The sequence below is a fragment of the Heptranchias perlo genome, chromosome 23 (genome assembly GCF_035084215.1).
Source record: "Heptranchias perlo isolate sHepPer1 chromosome 23, sHepPer1.hap1, whole genome shotgun sequence".
Lineage (NCBI taxonomy): Eukaryota > Metazoa > Chordata > Chondrichthyes > Hexanchiformes > Hexanchidae > Heptranchias > Heptranchias perlo.
In genome coordinates, this window is record NC_090347.1 from 16,197,340 (window position 1) to 16,219,797 (window position 22,458).

At 42.8% G+C, this 22,458-nt stretch overlaps 1 protein-coding gene across 3 annotated transcripts in view; it reads left to right on the forward strand.

The window, feature by feature from the left end:
• LOC137341115 (transmembrane channel-like protein 6) overlaps positions 1–22,458 on the forward strand; it is a 102,466-nt gene that overhangs the window by 54,311 nt on the left and 25,697 nt on the right. For all 3 annotated transcript variants that reach the window (XM_068004047.1, XM_068004048.1, XM_068004049.1), the window contains 8 exons: positions 4,097–4,242; positions 5,985–6,095; positions 7,123–7,278; positions 9,744–9,846; positions 12,363–12,456; positions 13,946–14,197; positions 15,680–15,855; positions 21,911–22,055. In XM_068004047.1, the coding sequence (XP_067860148.1) occupies positions 4,097–4,242; positions 5,985–6,095; positions 7,123–7,278; positions 9,744–9,846; positions 12,363–12,456; positions 13,946–14,197; positions 15,680–15,855; positions 21,911–22,055 (1,183 nt within the window). The remainder of the gene's footprint in view (positions 1–4,096; positions 4,243–5,984; positions 6,096–7,122; positions 7,279–9,743; positions 9,847–12,362; positions 12,457–13,945; positions 14,198–15,679; positions 15,856–21,910; positions 22,056–22,458) is intronic.

Consider the following 22,458-nt stretch of genomic DNA (forward strand, 5'->3'; position numbering starts at 1 on the left):
TTGAGAGGGGGGCAATGGGTGAGACGTGGAAGCGCTTTGAGTGGCGTCCCCACTTCCATGTTCCCTTTCGCCATCATCCATCTCCTGGGTCTTCTGGCATCTCTTTTCCTATCAAGGCAAAACACAGAGAGGCGTGATTGAGTGATGGTTGCATAGTGACCCGCTGCATGCATTGGTGTGGGTGGGGGTGACCGTGAGGGAGATGCATGGGAGGCTGCGTGTGAGACATGGCCATGAGATTGTATGAGGATTGGTTGCGTGGTAGTGTTCGAATGGGAATTGGGGCGGTGAGTAAGTGCAGGCAAGGTGAGGATCATGGTTGAGTGGATGTGAGGAGTGATGCGAGAGCGTTGTGGTGGCAGTGCAGAAGGAGTTGTGTGGTGGTGGAGGTGATGTGGAAGACGGAGTGTGGGAGAATGCGGAAGTATACTCATTTTGGCTGACCTGGTTGGGTCATTAAAGCGCTTCCTGCACTGGACCCAGGTTCGGGAAATGTTACTGCTGCTGCTGACCTCCTCTGCCACCTCGAGCCAGACCTTCTTGGTGGCAGATGCAGGCCACTTCTTCCCGTCCGCTGGGAAAATCATTTCCCTCCTCCTCCTGACCCCATCGAGCAGCACCTGGAGTGAGGAGTCAGAGAACCTTGGAGTAGCCTTGCCTCTGGTCTGCTCCATGATCCAAAATTGGTTATTTGCAGCAGGAGGAGCATTGGAGGACTGCCCCTTTAAATAGGGCTCTTCCTGCAGACAGCCTGTGATACGGCTGCGCAGTGCGCCCGCTGCGCAGGTCTAGAACGGGAAACCCGGAAGCCAGGGTCAGTGCCTTCAATTAGACTGCGATCGTGTGCGGAGCACCCCGAATTCACTGGGCGCGTTGCCCATGTGCCCAGTCGACCCCCCCACCCCACTGCCAATCCGCCTCCCTCCTAAAATCGACCCCTGTAATTCCAGATCAACATTAATGATACGGATTGAAGGCAAGGCTGTTTCCTTTAAAGAGATGATTATCAATCACATAGGAACAGACTTCAAGTGATCTTATATACTGAGAGCGCTTTAGCCTTGATCTATTGAAGGTGGCAACAGGTCACTACGGATAGATGTTCTATGTAAATAAGCGATATTTTAAGATAGTGATTACTTTAAACTCATCACTAAAATCAAGTTCATTTGTTTCTGTTAAGAACTGGCAGGAATTCCACCCCCATCTCAACCAGTACACCAGCCTCTGGTTTCCCCTCCTGCCACCCATGCACTTGCCCCAGTGATCTGAGGTGTCCACCTATCTTGTGGTCTTCTGTAAATGTTCCCTGAAATTTTACACCCCATATTGGTTCTCGTTCCTCCCCTGGCCCCAAACAAAAACTTCAGACTTGAACTGTAAGCAAATCTCTATATTAGATGACAAATGATCGGTGATCCTATCTCATCTCTAACCTCCAAACTCGCTCCCTCAATCAAATCTTTTGTGTGTCCCTATTTTATCAATATTAATGTGGTCCGTTCTCCTCAGATATTTCAGGTCAAAAGTGTGACTGCATTTTGTCTCAGTGGATTTTGGAATTTTTGATCTTGTACTTTAATATCAGTGATGGATGAATTCCACTTCAGTTGCTGGCAATTGTGATTTTAGTGATGGTCGGTGTCCATAGCTTTTGGTCATAATAGTGTTTGGATCTTCGACTGCAGCGAAGACAGTTAGCTTGTGTAGCTCCTGAGCATTGCCTTTACAGCCAGTGTTCATTCAGATTTGTACATCAGATATTCTACAGTGCTTGTTCTGTATGTTATATATAACAATATATGTTATATTTTCTAGAATAGACATGGGTCGTTTTGTTTCAAATAACATTTTAACCTTTTTTTCGTTTGAGATTTGTTACAAGCATGGACTGCAGGGGAAAAGCGTTTCAGTTGCTGTCTCTAGTTGTGATTATCCTCCAACTTCACAACTTCACAATCCCCCTAAGAAATAAAGATTTGCCGCCCATTGATCGTCAGCGGGCAGAAAACCTAGCACAAGGTGTTAAATTTGTGGTGCTATTGTGACCTGAAGTATGAGCATAAGACATGCAAACATAGGGGTATGTGCAGCAGCAGCAGCCAATCACTTACAAAGTGTCGCTGTGTATGTAACAGTCCAGGACAGCCTGGCTACAGCAAGCTGGGCAGGACTGGGAGAGGAGATATGTGAATCTATGTGGAGAAAGATGGCGAGCACTGACTTGGCAGTCGAGTTTATAGAGCCTTTTAAGGTAACTGGCAAAAGAACCAGAGGTGACATGAAAATATTTTTTACACAATGAGTTGTTATGATCTGGAATGCATTGCCTGAAAGGGGAAGTAGATTCAATAATAACTTTCAAAAGGGAACTAGATAAATAATTGAAGGGAAAAAATTTGCAGGGCTATGGGGAAAGAGGAGGGGAGTGAGGCTAATTAGATAGCTCTTTCAAAGAGCCGGCATAGGCATGATGGGCCGAATGCCGCCTCCTGTGCTGTGTCATTCTCTGATTCTTTTCAACCAGTGAACACATTACTGGGCCATCAGAAATACAATAACAATTGTATTTCTGATAACAATTCAATGGCACGCCTGATCCACAGCAAGGTGGCCTTACATATCTTGTTTACTCAAGGGATGGATGCAGGGACTCAGGTAGTTAGCATGTTGGCGGGAGCAGAGTAAGTTTCTTTTTAGGAAATGACTGCTTTAACTATGCAATGGTCATATAAGTACGGACAGGCAGGGGCAAAGCCGGAGCACGCTGCTCAACCACTATCGCTGGACAGAACGGAGGGCGTGAAGCCATTTTTCCGAAGGTCAAACATAGGCTATGCGATGCCAGCCAGGCAGCATTAGGTGCACAAGACCATGGCAAAGGCTAGGTGCAGGACCGAACATATTTTTGGGTAATATTCCATATTTCGTATCTAATACCTGAAAAGGAATGCACGGTGGGCTTATGCCTGAGCAAGACGCCATGTGTATGGTTCTTGCAGTTCCACAGTAATCTTACTAATGAGGAACTTCTCAACAGGACGTAGAGATTTATGTCAGTAGTTTATGGATTTTCTCTCTGCACTTCATCTCTGCATAAAAATGAGTTATTTTAAGCAAGTTACCACCCTCAAAATGCCCTCTGCAGTTGTGTGCTGACAAAACGGCTTTGATTTTTTTGGTTCTGCATGAAGTGCATAAGGAACTAACCAGTCAAGTCAAAACAGTTGATTAGAAGCAGATGTATGCTAGAAGGTATTAACATGCATCTCCAGACTATGAATGATATAATTTAATCAAGATACTCCTAATGCAGACAGTTCTAGTCAAGCACCAAAGGTGGCAATTGGTATCATTTTATAGTTATATTAGAAGGCTTTCTGTCCAACAATATCATTGTCTGGCAGACTGACTTATTGAAGGTGAGTGAGTCTGTATTTCAAAAGATTTTATGGATGAAAGAATCGAACACTTTGTGACATGATGGTTAAATACAGTTTTCTCCTAGCTGCAACAGATACAGCTGAAAGATGAAGCTCCATAAGTCGGAGCATCTACATAATTCTGAGAAAGACAGTAACTGATAGGGATTGAGAAGCTACTCCCCTTCCAAGAGGTGCTTGTGCAACCTTTTTTAAAAAGTTCTGTAAGAAAATCCAATCAAAGGAACTCCAACTAACAAGTTTGTCTGTTCACCATTTCATAAAATGGTCCAAAGATATGCTATTAGGACTGACTTCAACAACTCGCTGTTACTGCTTGCTTCTGTGATGACTCGTGAATGTGTGTTTGGTAGATTAGTCTATTATGAGAGTGAGTGGATTTTACTGATATTCATTTTGTAAAATGAGGCACAATAGAATTCCTAAACATAGACACGTTTATTGTCTCACGATTTAACATTCACCCAAGTCATGTTGTCCCAGATTACTTTGCAAACAGGTCTCACTTCAGTTCCTAGGAATTGAGGTGGGATCTGGTTTTTGTGTTGGGCATGATGAGACTGTTGCTTCTTTTTTTAAAAAAATTAAATATTTTATTGTTTTGAGAATTCAGCAGAGGTGGCATTTCCAATAGAAAAATGTTTTTATTCCAGTGACTATGATCTTGCTTCTCCTGAGTCCTGCTTTGATGAAGATTTGGTCCACGATTCCTTCTCTAATCTTATCTCCGAGCAGAGCGCTCTAGAAAATCAACCATCAGTGATGATCGAAATGGAGGAGCTGCCAGGTGCAGGGATAGGTAATAAGATTCAGAACATTTCAGTCAAAGGCAAAATACTGCGGATGCTGGAAATCTGAAATAAAAACAGAAAATGCTGGAAATACACAGCAGGTCAGGCAGCATCGGTGGAGAAAGAAACAGAGTTAACATTTCACGTCAATGACCTTGCGACAGAATTGGAAGAAGTTGAAGATTAAACAGTTTTTAAGGGGGTACAGAACCAAGGGGAGGTGGAGGGAGTGGAAGTGAAGGGGAGGAAAGAACAAAGGGGAAGGTCTATGATGGGGTGGAGGGCAAGAGTGATTAAATGGCAAAAAGGATAATGGTGCAAGGCAAGGAGGGTGGTAATGGGACAAGTAAAAAAAAAAAATGAAAGATGGGTCTGGAAGAGCTGTAAATGGCAACAGCAGAACCATTACCAATATCTGCTATCCGAAAAAATGGGAGCAGTGGTTATGATCTGAAGTTATTGCAATCGAAAGATGAGGTGCTGTTCCTCGAGCTTCCGTTGGGCTTCACTGGAACAGTGCAGGAGGCCAAGGACAGAGAGGTCAGATGGGAGGGGAAGGAGAATTAAAATGGCAAGCAACCGGAAGGTCAGGCTCACACTTACGGAGGGATTCAGCAAAGCCATCACCAATCTGCGTTTGGTCTCTCCAATGTTGAGGAGACCACATTGTGAGTAGCGAATACAGTATACATTTTGTTATTTCCCCCCCTTCCCTTCCTCCCCCCTTTGCCTGGCTGTGTAATTGTTTAAAAAGGGTTAAATCTTTAACTTCTTCCAGTTGTGATGAAAGGTCATCGACCTGAAATGTTAACTGTTTCTTTCTCCACAGATGCTGCCTGACATGCTGTGTATTTCCAGCATTTCCTGTTTTTAATTTCAGAACATTTCAGTGTTGTTCATGCATCGTAAACCAATAATTTCCTGTTTCTATGTGTTTTTATATTTACAAGCCAAATGATTATCATCATAATTGAAGACTGTAATATTTATGAAGAACTTTTCTCAAATGCAAACCAGTTTTGTTCCATCAGCAAGAACTTGAATTTACATAGCTTCTTTGATGTAGAAATGTAATGTGTACGCTTCACCGGGACGTAATCATAGAAAAATAAATGCTGAGCCGAAGGATATATTAGGAGGGATGTCTCAAAGCTTGATCAAAGAGGTGGGTTTTAAGGAGGGTCTTAAAGAAGGAGAGGCAGAGAGGTTTATGGAAGTAATTCCAGAGCATGGGGCCTAGATGACTGACAGCATGGCTGTCAATGATGGGGCGAAGGGAGGGTAGGATTTACAAGTTGTCAGAGGAATGGGGAGTTCTTGGAGGATTGTAGGACTAGAAGAGGTTACAGAAATAGGGAGGAGACAAGGTAATGAAGGGATTTAAACATGAGGCTGAATATTTTTAATTTGAGGCATTGGGGACTGAGAGCCAATGTAAGACAGCAAAAGTGATGGGTGAGCAGGATCGGATATAGGCAGCAGAATTTTGGATGATTTGAAATTTAGAGGGTGGAGGATGGGAGCCGAGCCAGGAGAGCATTGGAATAGTCAAGTTTGGCGCTGACAAAGACGTGGATGAGGGTTTTAGCAGTAGATGGGCTAAGATATGGATGGAGGTGGACGATGTTAGAGGTGGAAGTAGGCAATCTTTGTGATGGAGAGGATATGGAGTCGAAAGTTCCAAAAGAAAGTAAAATAAACCCAGCTTTTGTTGGCTGCTGCAAATGAATTATGTTGTGATTTTGCTCAGAAAATGCCGGATATTGCAGATCACCCCCTCGTGCACCAGGCAGGCCCGATTATGACTGCTATGATCCTGCTACCTTGGAAGTGCTCTCCTGCATGCCTAGCAGAACTATAGGTGATTTTTAACATTCTTGATTGTACTGGTTTATTTGCATGAGCTGTATGTGTTTTATAATTTTACATCGAATACGTATACCCTCATCTCTCTGGAAGGTGCTTGGGAGACTGTATTATGATGGAAAGTACCCACAAGGTAAAATATTAACTTCAGTCTGACCATCACACCACTAATGTCTATAAAATCAAATTGGCACGTTGACCTGTCCATGTTGTTTTTGGCAGTATTATCTGGTAACTGTTTTTACTTTACTCCTGTGATGATGAAACTTTGATAAGTTTGACTTCTAGTTTCAGCACTTTGTCCTTCTGTAGAAATCGTGGGGTTAATAATACTTGTACTTCAGAGGTTTCACCCTGCTACTAATGAAAAGGAATCAAAAGGCAAGGTTGGTTGGCTGCTATATTTATGGGTTCACTGGCCTTTTTTTCCCAAAAAATCTTGTTCATCAAATCATCTGGCAGGATAAAATGAGGCAATTTCATAAGCAAGAGGCCAAACTTTCACTGTTGTGATTCAGATTCAGTTTTCCACTCTGAGCATAAAGGTAGTGCTAATGTAGTTCACGATAGGTGTGAGTCCACAATTCAAAATTCATACGTCTGCACTTAGCTGCACTAAATTGGCCATTAACTAAGACAGTGTAGGAAGTTCAAAAATTTTACAATGCTGGAATAAGAAGTGGCCTTTCGAGGTTGGTATTTAGTCATCTTCCCCAGACAGTAAGTAACCAATTCAGTGTGCTGACAAGAAATGACACAAGGGAGAATGGGAAAACTGTAACAGTGACCCATCTCAGGTCCTACTTCATCTCCTATTAATCGCCAATATCAGAGCACTGTTGGGAGCTGCAGAAATGTCTACAAGTTTCCTATCCCCTCAGACCAAGACCAGAGTATGTGAGCCAGAAGGCTATGAGGGAATTCATATACATGTTTGTTCTTCAAGGCCGATGTTCCTGTTTTTCAAAGTCATTGAAATTATCACGACAATATTAGCAACTGAATTTCATGTCACTTTACAGGTCGTTCCAGAGGTGCAATTATCTCCCAATACTACAATCGCACATTAAGATTACGGCGAAAAAGGGCTCGGCCTGCTCTGAAAGATATGCCTCGATCTATGAGACCAAGCATACGGGATGAAGCTGCGTTGGATGAGGATTATGAAGAAGAATCAGGCAAGTTAGTGCAAGAGTAAAATTCTATGGAGGATAAATAGGAAATCTTGACTTGAGTGATCTTATATCAACGCCTTAATTTCGCTGTTTTATGTAAATTGGTGCCCCTTTGTGAATCCAGCACCATGACATGGTGAACTTTGTCAATACTTAGTCTTGCTACATGGTGGGATAACACACTCTGAGAATAGTTAATACTTGGTAGTGGCAAAATTGTATAACACGTTGTTGCATCTCTTGTTAGGCGATTGGGTCAAATTTGGGGCACTTTGTACGGCTGCTTTGTCACTTTCTGTGATCCTTCCTTTTTATAATGAACCTCCTGGCAAAAGAATTTATAATAAGACAGCACTCTGTGTGTCCATCATATTGTGCTGTGGAGCAGTATGATCAAGGTTTGTGTATCTCCAGAGTAAGATCCCAAACTTGGCAGTACCACTGAAAGGAGGCTTGGTGTGACCCCAAAGAGAGGGAGGGAAAGTCAGAAGACAAGTTGTCCTGAGCTGCTCTTGTGGTGTTCTCTTAACAGTCAATTATTATGCAGCATGACACAATCCTGTAAGTGGGTTATTTGTCTGTCCTTCAGCCGGTGAGACTTACTCAGCCCAAAGTTTGCCTAAAAGAGGAAATTGGGGGAAAAAATGGAAATTGTAAGAAAAAATGTAAGTACTGCGAGAATTTGGCCTTTAAACAATAACCTTGTAAACTAAGAGCAGGTCTGTTCAATGTAAAAGATCAAACAGACCATATGATTATTAAATTGTTAGCCTAATACTTTTGGTGTCCAGTAGATCTCTTTGTTATATGAAAAATGTAAAGGAGCATCATTGCAGTTTAAATAACAACATTCCTTTAGGTTCCACTTAACGTGGGAAACTTTGTGAACTAAAAGCTCTGACTTTGCCAAATTCCTCTGAGTGTTCGAAAATTGTAGCTCATTACTCTTGCCTCCTGATTAAAAAAAATATATATATTTTATGTAAGGAATTTGTAGTCGATTTCCTTTTTTTTCCACCCAAAGAAATCTCCAGCTATGTAGTGTTGACATTGGCAACTTTGACAATTAGTGAAAAAATGTTCTCTTGAATAGTAAGCTGAAAAAAGATATCAATTACTGCAACGAAATGTAACAAAACCTCCTGACATATAGTTTAACGGAGGTCAGAATGCATTTTGATCAGACTCCAGTTAATGTACGTTCATATACACCGATGGGGCTAATCAAGGAATGAACAAACCAACTTCAGAAGTTCAGCGTCAAATTAGGAAGTTCAAATGCCTTCAAGCCCTACTTAGTGCAAAGTTAAATAGCATAAGCAGAGCAGGAATGCCCACTTTGGGGAGAATGATCCTCTAGCCTTATTTTATAAGGTTTTGCCTCATTTAATCACCTTGTTAAAGGAATAATTCAGTTTGTCTGGCACATCACACAATTTGTAGCTCCAGTACCAATCTATGAACATTAAGGGCTTCATTATTTATTTACTGGCAACTATGTCCATTTGTGCAAATAGGGCCAGGTTGTGTTTCTACTAGTAATGTTTTGTTAAACACAACTACTTAATCACATTGGGATTATTTATCTTCATGTGTTTCACTTGGTTGAAAAAGCAAAGTGGTTCAGAGAATTCACATATGTCCCCAGTCTTGCCTACTTTTTTTTTTAAAAAAAGACCATAATTACATCCAACCCTCAGCCTTCAGCAGTTGCTCAAGGCCAATAGCTTTAGACGGGCTCAGCTTTCCATGTACAATTGTGCTCTTAAGAAAATTGAAAACATCTGAGTTCAGCTCATCCAAAACACCCTAATTCAGATAGGCTACGTTCTGTAACCTAGGGCTAGGCGTTGAATCAGCAATCTCTTTAGTTAAAATCTTCTAATAGTGCAGCCTTGTCTAACCCAATATCATTTATTGCCAGTTCGCCCCATAAATATGCGAAGTTTTGTGTAGGTCAGAAAAAGAACTCCCTTAGTGTCCATCTGACTCAGTTGGAATTTGCATTAAGAAACATCTGCAAATACAACTCTTGACAGCATGATCTCATTCACATGGATTGAATTTGGTGAAATGTTTTTACACTTCAAATCTCAGCAGCTAATGTAGTGGTTTCTCAGTGGTGGAGAAATGAGTATTTTTGGGAAATACTTCCATATGTGTGCTTTGGGTCAGGATTCCCATAAAAAATACATTTTTGTCCCAGAATGTTGTCACATGTGAGGAGGCAAAGCCGCAGAATGATCTGTTTCTACACCAGGTTCTTAACATTATTGGGAATTTATAAAATCATTTTCAGTAGTTATGATTGAGAAAAGTTGAACATGTTTTTTTAAAAGTGGAAAACTCTTACATTCCTCACAGTTAAGGGATTTTCCTGGTCGTTTTGTGAGTATTGGTTGGTTGCTGTTTTGATGCTGCAAAGAGTGAAAGGAATGGATATGACATGTTTGATTTCTGTATTTCAGAAAAGAAAAAGCTGTTCGTGGAGTTGCAGCAAATAGCAGGGAATGAACGTACTAAGATGTTGCAGGGGATACCACTAAACCTGTCAATGAAACGGGATCTAAGGTCAGACATAACACATGGGTAATATGATGAATGGTACTTTTCAAGCCCCTGTTCTTTTCTTTGTACTGTTGCAGTCAAACAGAAGATGGCTGTGACAAAAAAAATTGTCTCATTTTGGTTTGGTGGCTGTTTCTTTAAATCTAGTCATAGGTGTTTTTTTTTTAAAAAGGGCTGTAGTTCAAATTCCTATACCAATCTTAACTTGATGCAGTGTTGCAAATTTCATTGGGTGCAGGCTCGAGAGAGGAACCATTTAGACTTAAACAATGGTGTGTTAGTAACACTTCCCCATATCAGTGGGTCATCTTGTTTGACTTAAAATAACTTCTGACTACTGCCCTGCATTCCAACCTTCTGAGCCTAGTGAAAGCTTTCCCTTACAGCATTCTGTATAAAAACTGGACTCTGCATGTCTCTGCTTTTTTTGATCTCTTTGTGTTGATAATCCGAGGAGATGGCCTATGCCAGGCAGTTCCCACTGAGTGCCCAGGACAAGGGATCTCCTAGCACAATGGGTGTGAGATAATTATTGATCAAGGCAGGCTAACAAATTCTGAATTGTTTACAAGTCTTTGGGGAAACAACTTCAAAGCCTAGCAGTTTAGTCACCTTTCAAAAAAAAATTGTGTGAATACACTTCGTTTTTTTAGAAAAACAATAATGCTTAAATGTAACTCTTTTTTTCCCAAATACTTTGAGAAAAAAGTGATCTAAATTCTTGTAACATGACAGAGATGTAGGAGCAATTTCAGTAGCTTAAATAAAATGACTAGAAAGGGTTTGCTGTTTCTTTCCTGGGCACACTACTGAAAACTCACCTAGAACTCAAAGCAAAGAAAGACACTGTGACAGCTATGGGGAGTTGGGACATCCATGAGCGTTCCCAAGATATGAGGGGGCAGCTACATCTGTGACCCAGTGAGCAAATAGTGTCTGGTACTGAGCCTTACAGACCAAGAAGGCCTGAGGTTTGTTCTCTTGTTTGACTGAATTAGCTGATAGCCTGGGCAGGTGTAGGGCAATAACAGTTAGACTCATGAACCTAGACTACAAACGTGGGGCAATAACAGTTAGAGTCATGAATCTAGACCAAGGAGAAGGAAATAATTAACTGGAGTAATGATTCTTGATTGCTCTCGGTAATTCTGCTGAAAAGTACACTAGTGAAATGAGGCTCTTGCTCGGCTGCAACACTCTCGACCAAATAGCCAATTGATACTCAAGACTTTGTCACACATAAGGAAATGGCCTCTTGGGCAAAGTTCTGAAAAGCTGTCAACATCACTACAGCTGTACTCCAACGTGAGTTATTACCTTCAGGAGAGGACGCAAGAAAATTGGGGAAGTAAAAATTATAAGAAACAGTTTATAGAAGGTTATACATTTCAGTCAAGTGATTGAAACTGAATTTAAGCCATTTCTTCTTCTATTCTGCACCACTGATTTTTCAGTCACATAATAAAAGGCTCATTGTGTTAATAGGCCATTAAAAAAAAGTTAATAGATCAATAAAAAGCTCATCAGTACCTTTTGCCTCAGAACTAACCATGACACTGTGGATTTTCTCAGCTAAGCAAATAGGATTCGCACAGGCCTTTTGGAACTGGATTTTTAATGCTTTAGAGGTGAAAGAATCAATACAATATTCTCTTTTGTCTCTCCGCAGCAGTCTTGACTGGGACTTGAATTCAAACCTAGCCCAGCCAGATGAAATTAATGTTCAAGCTGTAAGGGTTCTATTTAAAATAAGTTAATGCAGTCTCGATCCAGTCCATAATGTGCGTGGACCTACAGCAAAAAAAAAGCCCCTAAATGATCACCAATAGGAATTCTTTCATGGGTTACATTTAACACTCAGGCAAGACCATAGTGGATACACAATTTGTGATTTAGATGTAAAGCATGGAGGACTTTCTAGCGATTAGGAAGTACATAATTATTACTGTTGTGGAAAGTGGAAAAATTGACATTAGCGCATTGGGAGTGCTGTGACATTGCAGGAACAGAGTAACAGTAGCATTCTCTGCAGCTGAGAGTGACTGATGCAAACACTGGTGACAAAAGTGGATCGAGTATTCCACTTCCAAGATCAGAGCTCCAGCCTTCTGGACAGCAGAGATGCCGAAGCCAGGCTGACCGATTTACAAGAAAGTAAAATTACACAAAAAAATAAGATATTACAAGGAAATGATAGTGAGCTCAACCTTTGGGTGTGTAACATGTTCATGGAGAATAGTGTCACCTGCAAATGCTTGGTCTCGTCTGTGATGTCATAGGGTGAGGGGGGGTGGGTTCTAAGTAACTTGAAACTTTCCGACATGGAGGAAGAGAGACCAAGGCCTGTTCTTGATCAAGGGAATCATTTGCAGAGAGCTGGGAACAGGTCACTTGGCTGTGCTTTCAGTGGTAGAAGATACAAATGGACAAGAAATGTTGTTTGAAGTATTAAGGAGGTTTGTAGTTTCTAACTTCTTTGAGGGGTTGTTTTCCCCTAATAATTCTGTGTGTTCCGACAGGCGTATGACATCAAACTCCAGGGAATGCAATGACGGCCCCCTTGAAAAGAACCATCTATCTTGCTGGAGTCGCACAAAGTACAGCCTGATCATTGTAAGCAGATGAAATGTTTTCATTTAAAAACTGTCAAATCCAACGACTATTGGACATTTGCACTGTTCAATATTTATTTCTATCATAGAAAATAATTTTCTACTATGATGCGCAATATAAGAGGAAATCATTGCAGTAATATACAGAACCATAAAATATTTATCAGCAGTATATGCAAAACCATATGCAAGGCCTGACGAAGGAGGAAGCCTCCGAAAGCTTGTGATTTTAAATAAAGCTGTTGGGCTATGACCTGGTGTTGTAAGACTCCTTACATTTGTCCACCCCAGTCCATCACCGGCATCTCCACATCATCATAATTGTCCTCACTGGAAGCTCAGCAGCCTTTCACCTCCCAAGCTGTCGCCCCTGGGGATGCATCTCAAACAGTACTAACCATGCCTGGTTTGGTACCTCTGGACTGGCATAAAGACTAGTTCGAAGAAATGCTGGCAAATGCGAACTGCCGCACTGAAACTGATGAGCAAGAGGACCACGCTCAATTGGTCCTCTTGCATCATCAGGACACAACCAGCCTGCTGGGGACGCCTGTCGTGCAGAAGGTGATGATGGAGCATCCATGAGTCAGGGAAGGAGTTGGGGGGGGGGAGATGGAGGAGCGATTGGGAGGGGGGCAAGCGGTGGCTGGCAATTTTAACGTGAACATTTGTCCTGTACCTTTTTGGTGGCAGCCTCCAGTGGTCCCCTTAAAGTCTGTTGGCTTGGCTGCTGTGCACCTGATATAGCTGACCGTAGTAGGCACAGTGCACGCTACGGTCAGGCGCGAACCATTTTCAGCAAGGAGCCTGAAATAGACCTTAGGCCCCCAATTTGCATCATCATTAGGCCTAACAGCTAATTCAGCCAGGTGCCCTGGACTACTGGATCCCCTAACCAATATGGCGTCCAGCACATACCTGGCATGGAAAGCGGCACACATGCCCCATACGTACTGAACTCTTAAGCGTTCATTTTTCGCCTGAAAAACAGGCGCTGCGTGATCTAATTTCTAGGCCATGACTTCATGGAAAATCGTTGGAGATTCTCAACAAGACACACAGAATCGACAATGTTGAAGCAATTCTAGCTGGAAAGTCCCTGCCTCCTCATGAGGGAGACCTCCCAAGTGATTGATGTCAATTCCAACCAACTGCTCTTGCCCCTCTTCCGAAAGCTTTAATTTGCACCCAATTGGCCAATGTAACCTATTTAAATCAAGTTTTTAAAAAATTGAAATGGCATCAGAATGCGAACACATTTGAATCTACAGCTTTAGTACAAGTTTCGAATATCATTTCCTTAAAGGTTTCCTCAAATGTGGTTTCTTTATAAGATACATATGCAATATATTTCATTGTTGCTCAGTATCCTACCAATATTATTATCCTATCAATTTTCTGGTAAATCAAATAACTGTTTCATCATCAGTTAAAAGGCTTATTCTCTTTCTACAAGCTGTTTAATCACATTTTTTGTGTTTCGTTATTAGGCTGTCCGGCGGTGCTGGTATGGATTTCTTTCCTTTCTGCATTCATTTCAGCTATGGCAGATTGCCCAGAAACAGATCAGTGGTCGCTTTGGCATGGGTGTGCTTTCATACTTCATCTTCCTCAAGATGCTGCTAATATTCAATGCTTTCCTCCTTGTTATGAACCTTTTCTTCATCGTTATTCCCCAAGCCACTCACCCTCCTGAAATGACAAAAGGAAACTTCATCGGGTCAGAGCTCCTGATTGGCACTGTAAGTGAACTGAAGCACACCTCATCTGAAACAGTGTTCCTTCAGAGTTAATAATATTTTTATACAGTGTTCCCAAATTAAAAAAAACAAGCAAAACAACCTGATTTTTTTTTTATACAAAATTCTTCTTAGGGTAGTATAGCAGTGTGCTTTGGTGTATTAACATACTAAGGTGGTTTTGGGCATTTGTTATTATGAGGAGTTAATAACCTTTGTTGGGTTAACTTATGAGTTGGAAGGGCAAGGGGAGACCAAGTGTTTCCCGACCAGAGGAAAAATTAGAGAGCAACAATCCTTCCAATTCTTGCATACTCCCTTCCAGCGGGTCACAGAGTGATATTGATAGAAACCTGGGAGCGGGTTGTCTGCCAGCTCTCTCCTCAGAGGAAAAGGTTTATGGTGTTCAAAGATTAAAGGAAAAGAGAAAATGGCGTTAAAACAAAAGCAGATTTGATCATAACTAAATTTGTTCTCTCGATTTCATTGTTAAACCTAAAATTGTTCACCATGATAAATTGTCCTTTTGCAACATGATTTGTACTGTACCAGTGTAGTAGTAAACATTATTAAGATGCTCACAATATATTTGTGTTTTACCAAATAGACAGTAAATACATATTAAGATTTCTATGTTCCTGTGATTCATTAGTGGGTGATTAAATGAGCAGACAGGATGAAAGAGTACAAAGCCTCCTTGGATCTCTACACTTGTACAGTGCCTGAAACCAACATTTTCTTTAAAAGCAAACAATCTTGCTTTTACCAGCAATGTAATCTATAGAAATTAATGCGAGGGATGGGGAAGAAATGTACCCATGGATACAAAGTTCTCTCCTGTCAGAGTATGAAAGTTTCACGACCTATTTGTAGCAAAACCTGATTCTGGTGATTATCTGATTCACCCAGCTGCAGTCGTAGGGTGTAAATTTTTGCCCGTAATTCCCCAATAAATGCATTCCAAATCTTAGCTGAGCTATCAAGAGGGATGGGGAAATTACTGAAGTAAACGGCACCCTTATATGGGGGGGGAGAAAAAAAATCCGAGATTGCGTCGACCTATTTCTTACAGCCCCCTTGTGTGGGAACAAATCGCCTTGTTGCTTTCTTAAGGAGTAAGTGTGGCGTAGGTTGATTTAATGAGATCAAATATGGGGAAAATCTTTTTTTTAAGAAGGTGATAATATGAAAACATATTTTGATTGTCACTGGTTTTATTTCTCTGGAGTGTAATACCAAGACCCCACTGCTGTTAATGAGAGAACACAGTTACCCAGCTGCCCGACTGTGTTACATTACAGGAGTTTAATGAAAAGAAGTGGCTCTGGAGAAACAAAACGTCCGATGTAGAAATAACTCTTTAAGAAGTTACATACAGTTCTAAGGGAAAATGTGTCTTTGTTGTAGCAAACTGAGTTAACACCCGTGCAATATAGTCGTAGGCTGTTTAAATTGTGATTTAATTACATTTCTTTTCTTGTTTAGGGTTATTTCACAGACACAGTTCTATACTATGGATATTATACAAACAGCACGTGGAATGTCTTGCATAGTATCGGACACAACACAAGTGCTCATAATATACTGTATAACCTGCCGATAGCGTATGTCTACACTCTTGGAACTTCTTTCTTCATCACCTGCATCTTCCTGGTCTATTGGTAAATTACCTTTCATCATGTGTCTGTTACTCAAATGCTAAATCTCTGTACAGTCCATCCAATGCAGTGGACTTCTTATTTTTCACATTTCATGGGAGATGAATGCTTTGATTATTTGGGTTTGCTTTTTATTTTCGATACATTTACATGTCTGCAAAATATTGTGGATGTTAAACCGCGCCCCCCCCCCCCCCGCCCCGGACAGGTGGGAGAGGGTCGGGGGGGAGGGGGGGAGGGGTGCTGATAAAGAGTCAAATATGGGGAACGCGTCCCCAACCCGCCACACACACGCCCACCGCCTTTTTTTACGGCGCCGGATATCAGGGCAACCGATTGTCCCACCGTGGGGAGGCAGGACACTTAATTAACATATTTAATATGTAGTGACCATAGAGTAGTGATAATGGGGGACTTCAATTATCCTAATATAGACTGGGATAGTAATAGTGTAAAGGGCAGGAAGGGGGAAGAATTTCTGAAGTGTGTTCAGGAGAACTTCCTTGATCAGTACATTGGGTCCAACGAGGAAGGAGGCATTGCTGGATCTGGTTCTGGGGAATGAGGTGGGTCAAATGGAGCAAGTGTCAAGGGAGGATCATTTAGGGAATAGTGATCATAGTATCACAAGGTTTAGATTAGCAATGGAAAAAGACAAGGAACAATCTAGAGTAAAAATACTTAATGAGAGGAGGGCCAATTTCAGTGGGTTGAGAAGGGATCTGGCCCAGATAAATTGGAATTAAAGATTGGCAGGTGAAGTTGTAATCGAACAATGGGCGGCCTTTAAAGAGGAGATGGTTCGGGTACAGTCTTGGTACATTCCCACGAGGTGGAAAGATAGGGCACCCTAAGCCAGAGCTCCCTGGATGACGAAAGAGATAGAGAGTAAAATGAAGGAGGAAAAGGGGGCGTATGACAGATGTCAGGTTGATAATACAAGTGAGAACCAGGCTGAGCATAGAAAGTTCAGAGGGGAAGTGAAAAAGGAAATAAGAGGGGCAAAGAGAGAGTATGAGAATAGCCTGGCAACTAACATAAAAGTCTTCTATAGGCATATAAATAATAAACAGGTAGTAAGAGGAAAGGTGGGGCCGATTAGAGACCAAAAAGGAGACCTACTCATGGAGTCAGAGGGCATGGCCGAGGTATTAAATGAGTACTTTGCATCTGCCTTCACCAAGGAAGAAGATGCTGCCAAAGTCACTGTAAAAGAGGAGGTAGTTGAAATACTGGATGGGCTAAAAATTGATGAAGAAGTGGTACTATAAAGGCTGGCTATACTTGAAGTAGATAAATCACCAGGTCTGGATGGGATGCATCCTAGGTTGCTGAGGGATGTAAGATACTGGCCATAATCTTCCAATCATCCTTAGATATAGGGGTAGTGCCATCGGACTGCAGAATTGCAAATGTTACACCCTTGTTCAAAAAAGGGTGTAAGGACAAACCCGGAATCTACAGGCCAGTCAGTTTAACCTCGGTGGTGGGGAAGCTTTTAGAAATGATAATCCGGGACAAAATTAACAGTCACTTGGACAGTGTAGATTAATTAAGGAAAGCCAGCACGGATTTGTTAAAGCAAATCGTGTTTAACTAACTTGATTGAGTTTTTGGATGAGGTAACAGAGAGATTGATGAGGGCAATACGGCTGATGTGTATCTGGACTTCCAAAAGGCATTTGGTAAAGTGCCACTTAATAGGCTTGTCAGCAAAGTTGAAGCCCATGGAAGAAAAGGGACAATGGCAGCATGGATATAAAATTGTCTAAGTAACAGGAAACAGAGAGTAGTGGTGAACGATTGTTTTTCGGACTGGAGGAAGGTATACAGTGGTGTTCCCCTGGGGTCGGTACGTGGACCACTGCTTTTCTTGATATATATTAATGACTTGGACTTGGGTGTACAGGGCACAATTTCCATATTTGCAGATGACACAAAACTTGGAAGTGTAATGAACAGTGAGGAGGATAGTGATAGATTTCAAGAGGACATAGACAGGCTGGTGGAATGGACGGACACGTGGCAGATGAAATTTAATGCAACGAAGTGCAAAGTGATACATTTTGGTAGGATGAACCAGGAGAGGCAATATAAGCTAGAGGGTGCAGGAACAGAGAGGCCTAAGGGTATATGTGCACAGGTCATTGAAGGTGGCATGGCAGGTTGAGAAAGCGGTTAAAAGCGCATATGGGATCCATAAATAGAGGCATAGAGTACAAAAGCAAGGAGATTATGATGAACCTTTATAAAACACTGGTTCGGCCACAACTGGAGTATTGTGTCCAATTCTGGGCATCCTACTTTAGGAAGGATGTGAAGTCCTTGGAAAAGTTGCAGAAAAGATTTACTGGAATGGTTCCTGGGATGGAACTGGAGAAGCTGGGGTTGTTCTCCTTAGAGCCTAATGGCCTCCTCCTGTGCTGCAACCATTTTGTGATTCTTAATTCGGGCTCCCATAGTGCAGTTGGAAGCCCGACTTAAAATTGAGTGTTGCTGTTAGGGTTTCCCAGGGATCGGGAAACCCGGTAGCGAAAGGGAGGTGGGAGCTGCCGGCTCCACAAGGTAAGTGCTTTATTCAGCACCTCTTGTGGGCCAGGAGGAGCAGAAGTGCTCCCCCCTGACCCCTGAAGGAAGCCTTCAGCCTCCTCGAGCCTGATAGCTTTCCCCATGTTGTTGGGGAATGTCCATACACGACAACTGTCAGGACTTGGAGGAAGCACTGAGGGTAGCAAGGGCACAGAATGTTCTCTGGGTGGGGGACTTCAATGTCCATCACCAAGAGTGGCTCGGTAGCACCACTACTGACCGAGCTGGCCGAGTCCTGAAGGACGTAGCAGCCAGACTGGGCCTGCGGCAGGTGGTGAGCGAACCAACACGACGGAAAAACTTACTTGACTTCGTCCACACCTATCTACCTGTCGCAAATGCATCTGTCCATGACAGTATTGGTAGGAGTGACCACTGCACAGTCCTTGTGGAGACGAAGTCCCGTCTTCGCACCGAGGATACCATCCAACGTGTTGTGTGGCACTACCACCGTGCTAAATGGGATAGATTCAGAACAGATCTAGCAGCTTAAAACTGGGCATCCATGAGGCGCTGTGGGCCATCAGCAGCCGCAGAATTGTATTCCAGCACAATCTGTAACCCCATGGCCCGGCATATTCCCCACTCTACCATTACCAACAAGCCAGGGGATCAACCCTGGTTCAATGAGGAGTGTAGAAGAGCATGCCAGGAGCAGCACCAGGCGTACCTAAAAATGAGGTGCCAACCTGGTGAAGCTACACCTCAGAACTACATGCACGCTAAATAACGGAAGCAACATGCTATCGACAGAGCTAAGCGATTCCACAACCAACGGATCAGATCAAAGCTCTGCAGTCCTGCCACATCCAGTCGTGAATGGTGGTGGACAATTAAACAACTAACGGGAGGAGGAGGCTCTGCAAACATCCCCATCCTCAATGATGGCGGAATCCAGCACGTGAGTGCAAAAGACAAGGCTGAAGCGTTCGCAACCATCTTCAGCCAGATGTGCCGAGTAGATGATCCATCTCGGCCTCCTCCCGATATCCCCACCATCACAGAAGCCAGTCTTCAGCCAATTCGATTCACTCCATGTGATATCAAGAAACGGCTGAGTGGACTGAATACAGCAAAGGCTATGGGCCCCGACAACATCCCAGCTGTAGTGCTGAAGACTTGTGCTCCAGAAGTAGCTGCGCCTCTAGCCAAGCTGTTCAAGTACAGCTACAACACTGGCATCTCCCCGACAATGTGGAAAATTGCCCAGGTATGTCCTGTCCACAAAAAGCAGGACAAATCCAATCCAGCCAATTACGGCCCCATCAGGCTACTCTCAATCATCAGCAAAGTGATGGAAGGTGTCGTCGGCAGTGCTATCAAGCGGCACTTATTCACCAATAACTTGCTCACTGATGCTCAGTTTGAGTTCCACCAGGACCACTCTGCTCCAGACCTTATTACAGCCTTGGTCCAAACATTGACAAAAGAGCTGAATTCCAGAGGTGAGGTGAGAGTGACTGCCCTTGACATTAAGGCAGCATTTGACCGAGTGTGGCACCAAGGAGCCCTAGTAAAATTTAAGTCAGTGGGAATCGGGGAAAACTCTCCAGTGGCTGGAGTCATACCTAGCACAAAGGAAGATGGTAGTGGTTGTTGGCAGCCAATCATCTCAGCCCCAGGACATTGCTGCAGGAGTTTCTCAGGGCAGTGTCCTTGGCCCAACCATCTTCAGCTGCTTCATCAATGACCTTCTCTCCATCATAAGGTCAGAAATGGGGATGGTCACTGATGATTGCACAGTGTTCAGTTCCATTCACAACCCCTCAAATAATGAAGCAGTCCGAGCCCGCATGCAGCAAAACCTGGACAACATCCAGGCTTGGGCTGATAAGTGGCAAGTAACATTCATGCTAGACAAGTGCCAGGCAATAACCATCTACAACAAGAGAGAGTCTAACCACCTCCCCTTGACATTCAACGGCACCACCATCGCCGAATCCCCCACCATCAACATCCTGGGTGACCCCCATTGTCCAGAAGCTTAACTGGACCAGCCATATAAATACTGTGGCCACAAGAGCAGGTCAGAGGCTGGGTATTCTGCGGCGAGTGACTCACCTCCTGGCCCCCCAAAGCCTTTCCACCATCTACAAGGCACAAGTCAGGAGTGTGATGGAATACTCTCCACTTGCCTGGATGAGTGCAGCTCCAACAACACTCAAGAAGCTCGACACCATCCAGGACAAAGCAGCCCGCTTGATTGGCACCCCATCCACCACCCTAAACATTCACTCCCTTCACCACCGGCGCACAGTGGCTGCAGTGTGTACCATCCACAGGATGTACTGCAGCAACTCGTCAAAGCTTCTTCGACAGCACCTCCCAAACCCGTGACCTCTGCCACCTAGAAGGACAAGGGCAGCAGGCACATGGGAACAACACCACCTGCATGTTCCCCTTCAAGTCACACACCATCCCGACTTGGAAATATATCGTCGTTCCTTCATCGTCGCTGGGTCAAAATCCTGGAACTCCCTTCCTAACAGCCCTGTGGGAGAACCTTCACCACACGGACTGCAGCGGTTCAAGAAGGCGGCTCACCATCACCTTCTTGAGGACAATTAGGGATGGGCAATAAATGCTGGTCTCGCCAGCGACGCCCACATCCCATGAATGAATAATAAAAAAAAAACCTTGTTGGCCCTCAGCCACTATACCAAACAACTTGACTGCCTGTACCTCTAAAAGCACACCACTTTGCATTTAAGCTGCTGTCACTGATGTCGGTTGAGGTTTTGGTGGTGCAAATGGTCTCCAATGGCGCAAGCTCACTTCTGGTTATGTTCATAATTTACCAGTGAATTTGGAGTTGCTGTGAGCAACATATTGTGGGTATAAATGCACCATAAGTCTCCAGGTCCATTCTTTTCTGTATTTTTAGTTAACATTTGGGATTGGACTTTGAATTGAGAAAAAAAGTTCTTCTGCATTCATAAACCTGGATTGTTCACTCCATTTGGCTTAATTTCCTGGAATGAGCAGCAATGTCAAGTGGCAATTAATTATAATTCATCATCATCAAATTGTCCTCTACATTTTACTGTTGAATAGAAGTAACCACCTCACCTCTAAATCTACACCCAACCAGACACTAATTCTGCTGTTTTTTAAAGAATAAGTCAGACACTGCAAACTCAATTTGGAAAACAAAATATTTATTTTCTTCTCTTGTTTTTCTGTATCATGAAATGGAAAATCCAATTTCAAGAAGGCTATGAGCACATGCTTTAGATTTGACAGATCTTTTAAGGGCAAATTGAGAGTTTTTTCGGGTTAAGGTGTGTGCCTCACATGATTGTGACCATGGCTTCCAACAAGGGATTGTGAATTTTGAATGGGTTTTTGAGTCCAAATAGATCTTATTACAGTTCACTCAGCAAGAAAAAGTGAAGCCTATTTTAGATAATACAGAAATGGTTTTACAACTTGCGGCAGCTTGAAATAACTTTTGAATTTAACCTTTTAGCTTGTCCAAAGCTTTTGGAGAGAGTTACAGAGTGGGCAGTACCTACGGTAATCTGGCATTGAAAGTGTTCTGCTCGTGGGATTTTAAGGTGACTCATAAATTGTCAGTTGAGTTACAGTACGAGAACAACAGCACCCAGCTGAAGGTGAGTTTATGGGTTAATGTTAAATATTGTAGTGCGTGAGTGAACTAGATGCTTGCAAATAATGGCTGCTGTTAGAATCAAGTTCCATAAAATGTTAGGATGATGGCCACATATGAGTCAGTCTGGTAGTTTGGCATGCTTAATTCTCAACCAGAAAGTCACATGTTTTAAGCAGTGGGTTTACCTGTCACTCTGGGTTACTTACCTTTTATAGTGTGAAGCAGATCAGGGTGTTAACGGTCTCCAGCACAGACCATCCACCTTTCTCGCACTGCACAAGATGCAAGGTGACAGAGGGAATTGGGGGAGGATTAACTATCTGTTACCAGAGCCCGTGAAATAATCATATGGGACCACTTAACTTCTATCCCTACTTTTGTGGCTACTTTTCTTAAATCCCCTT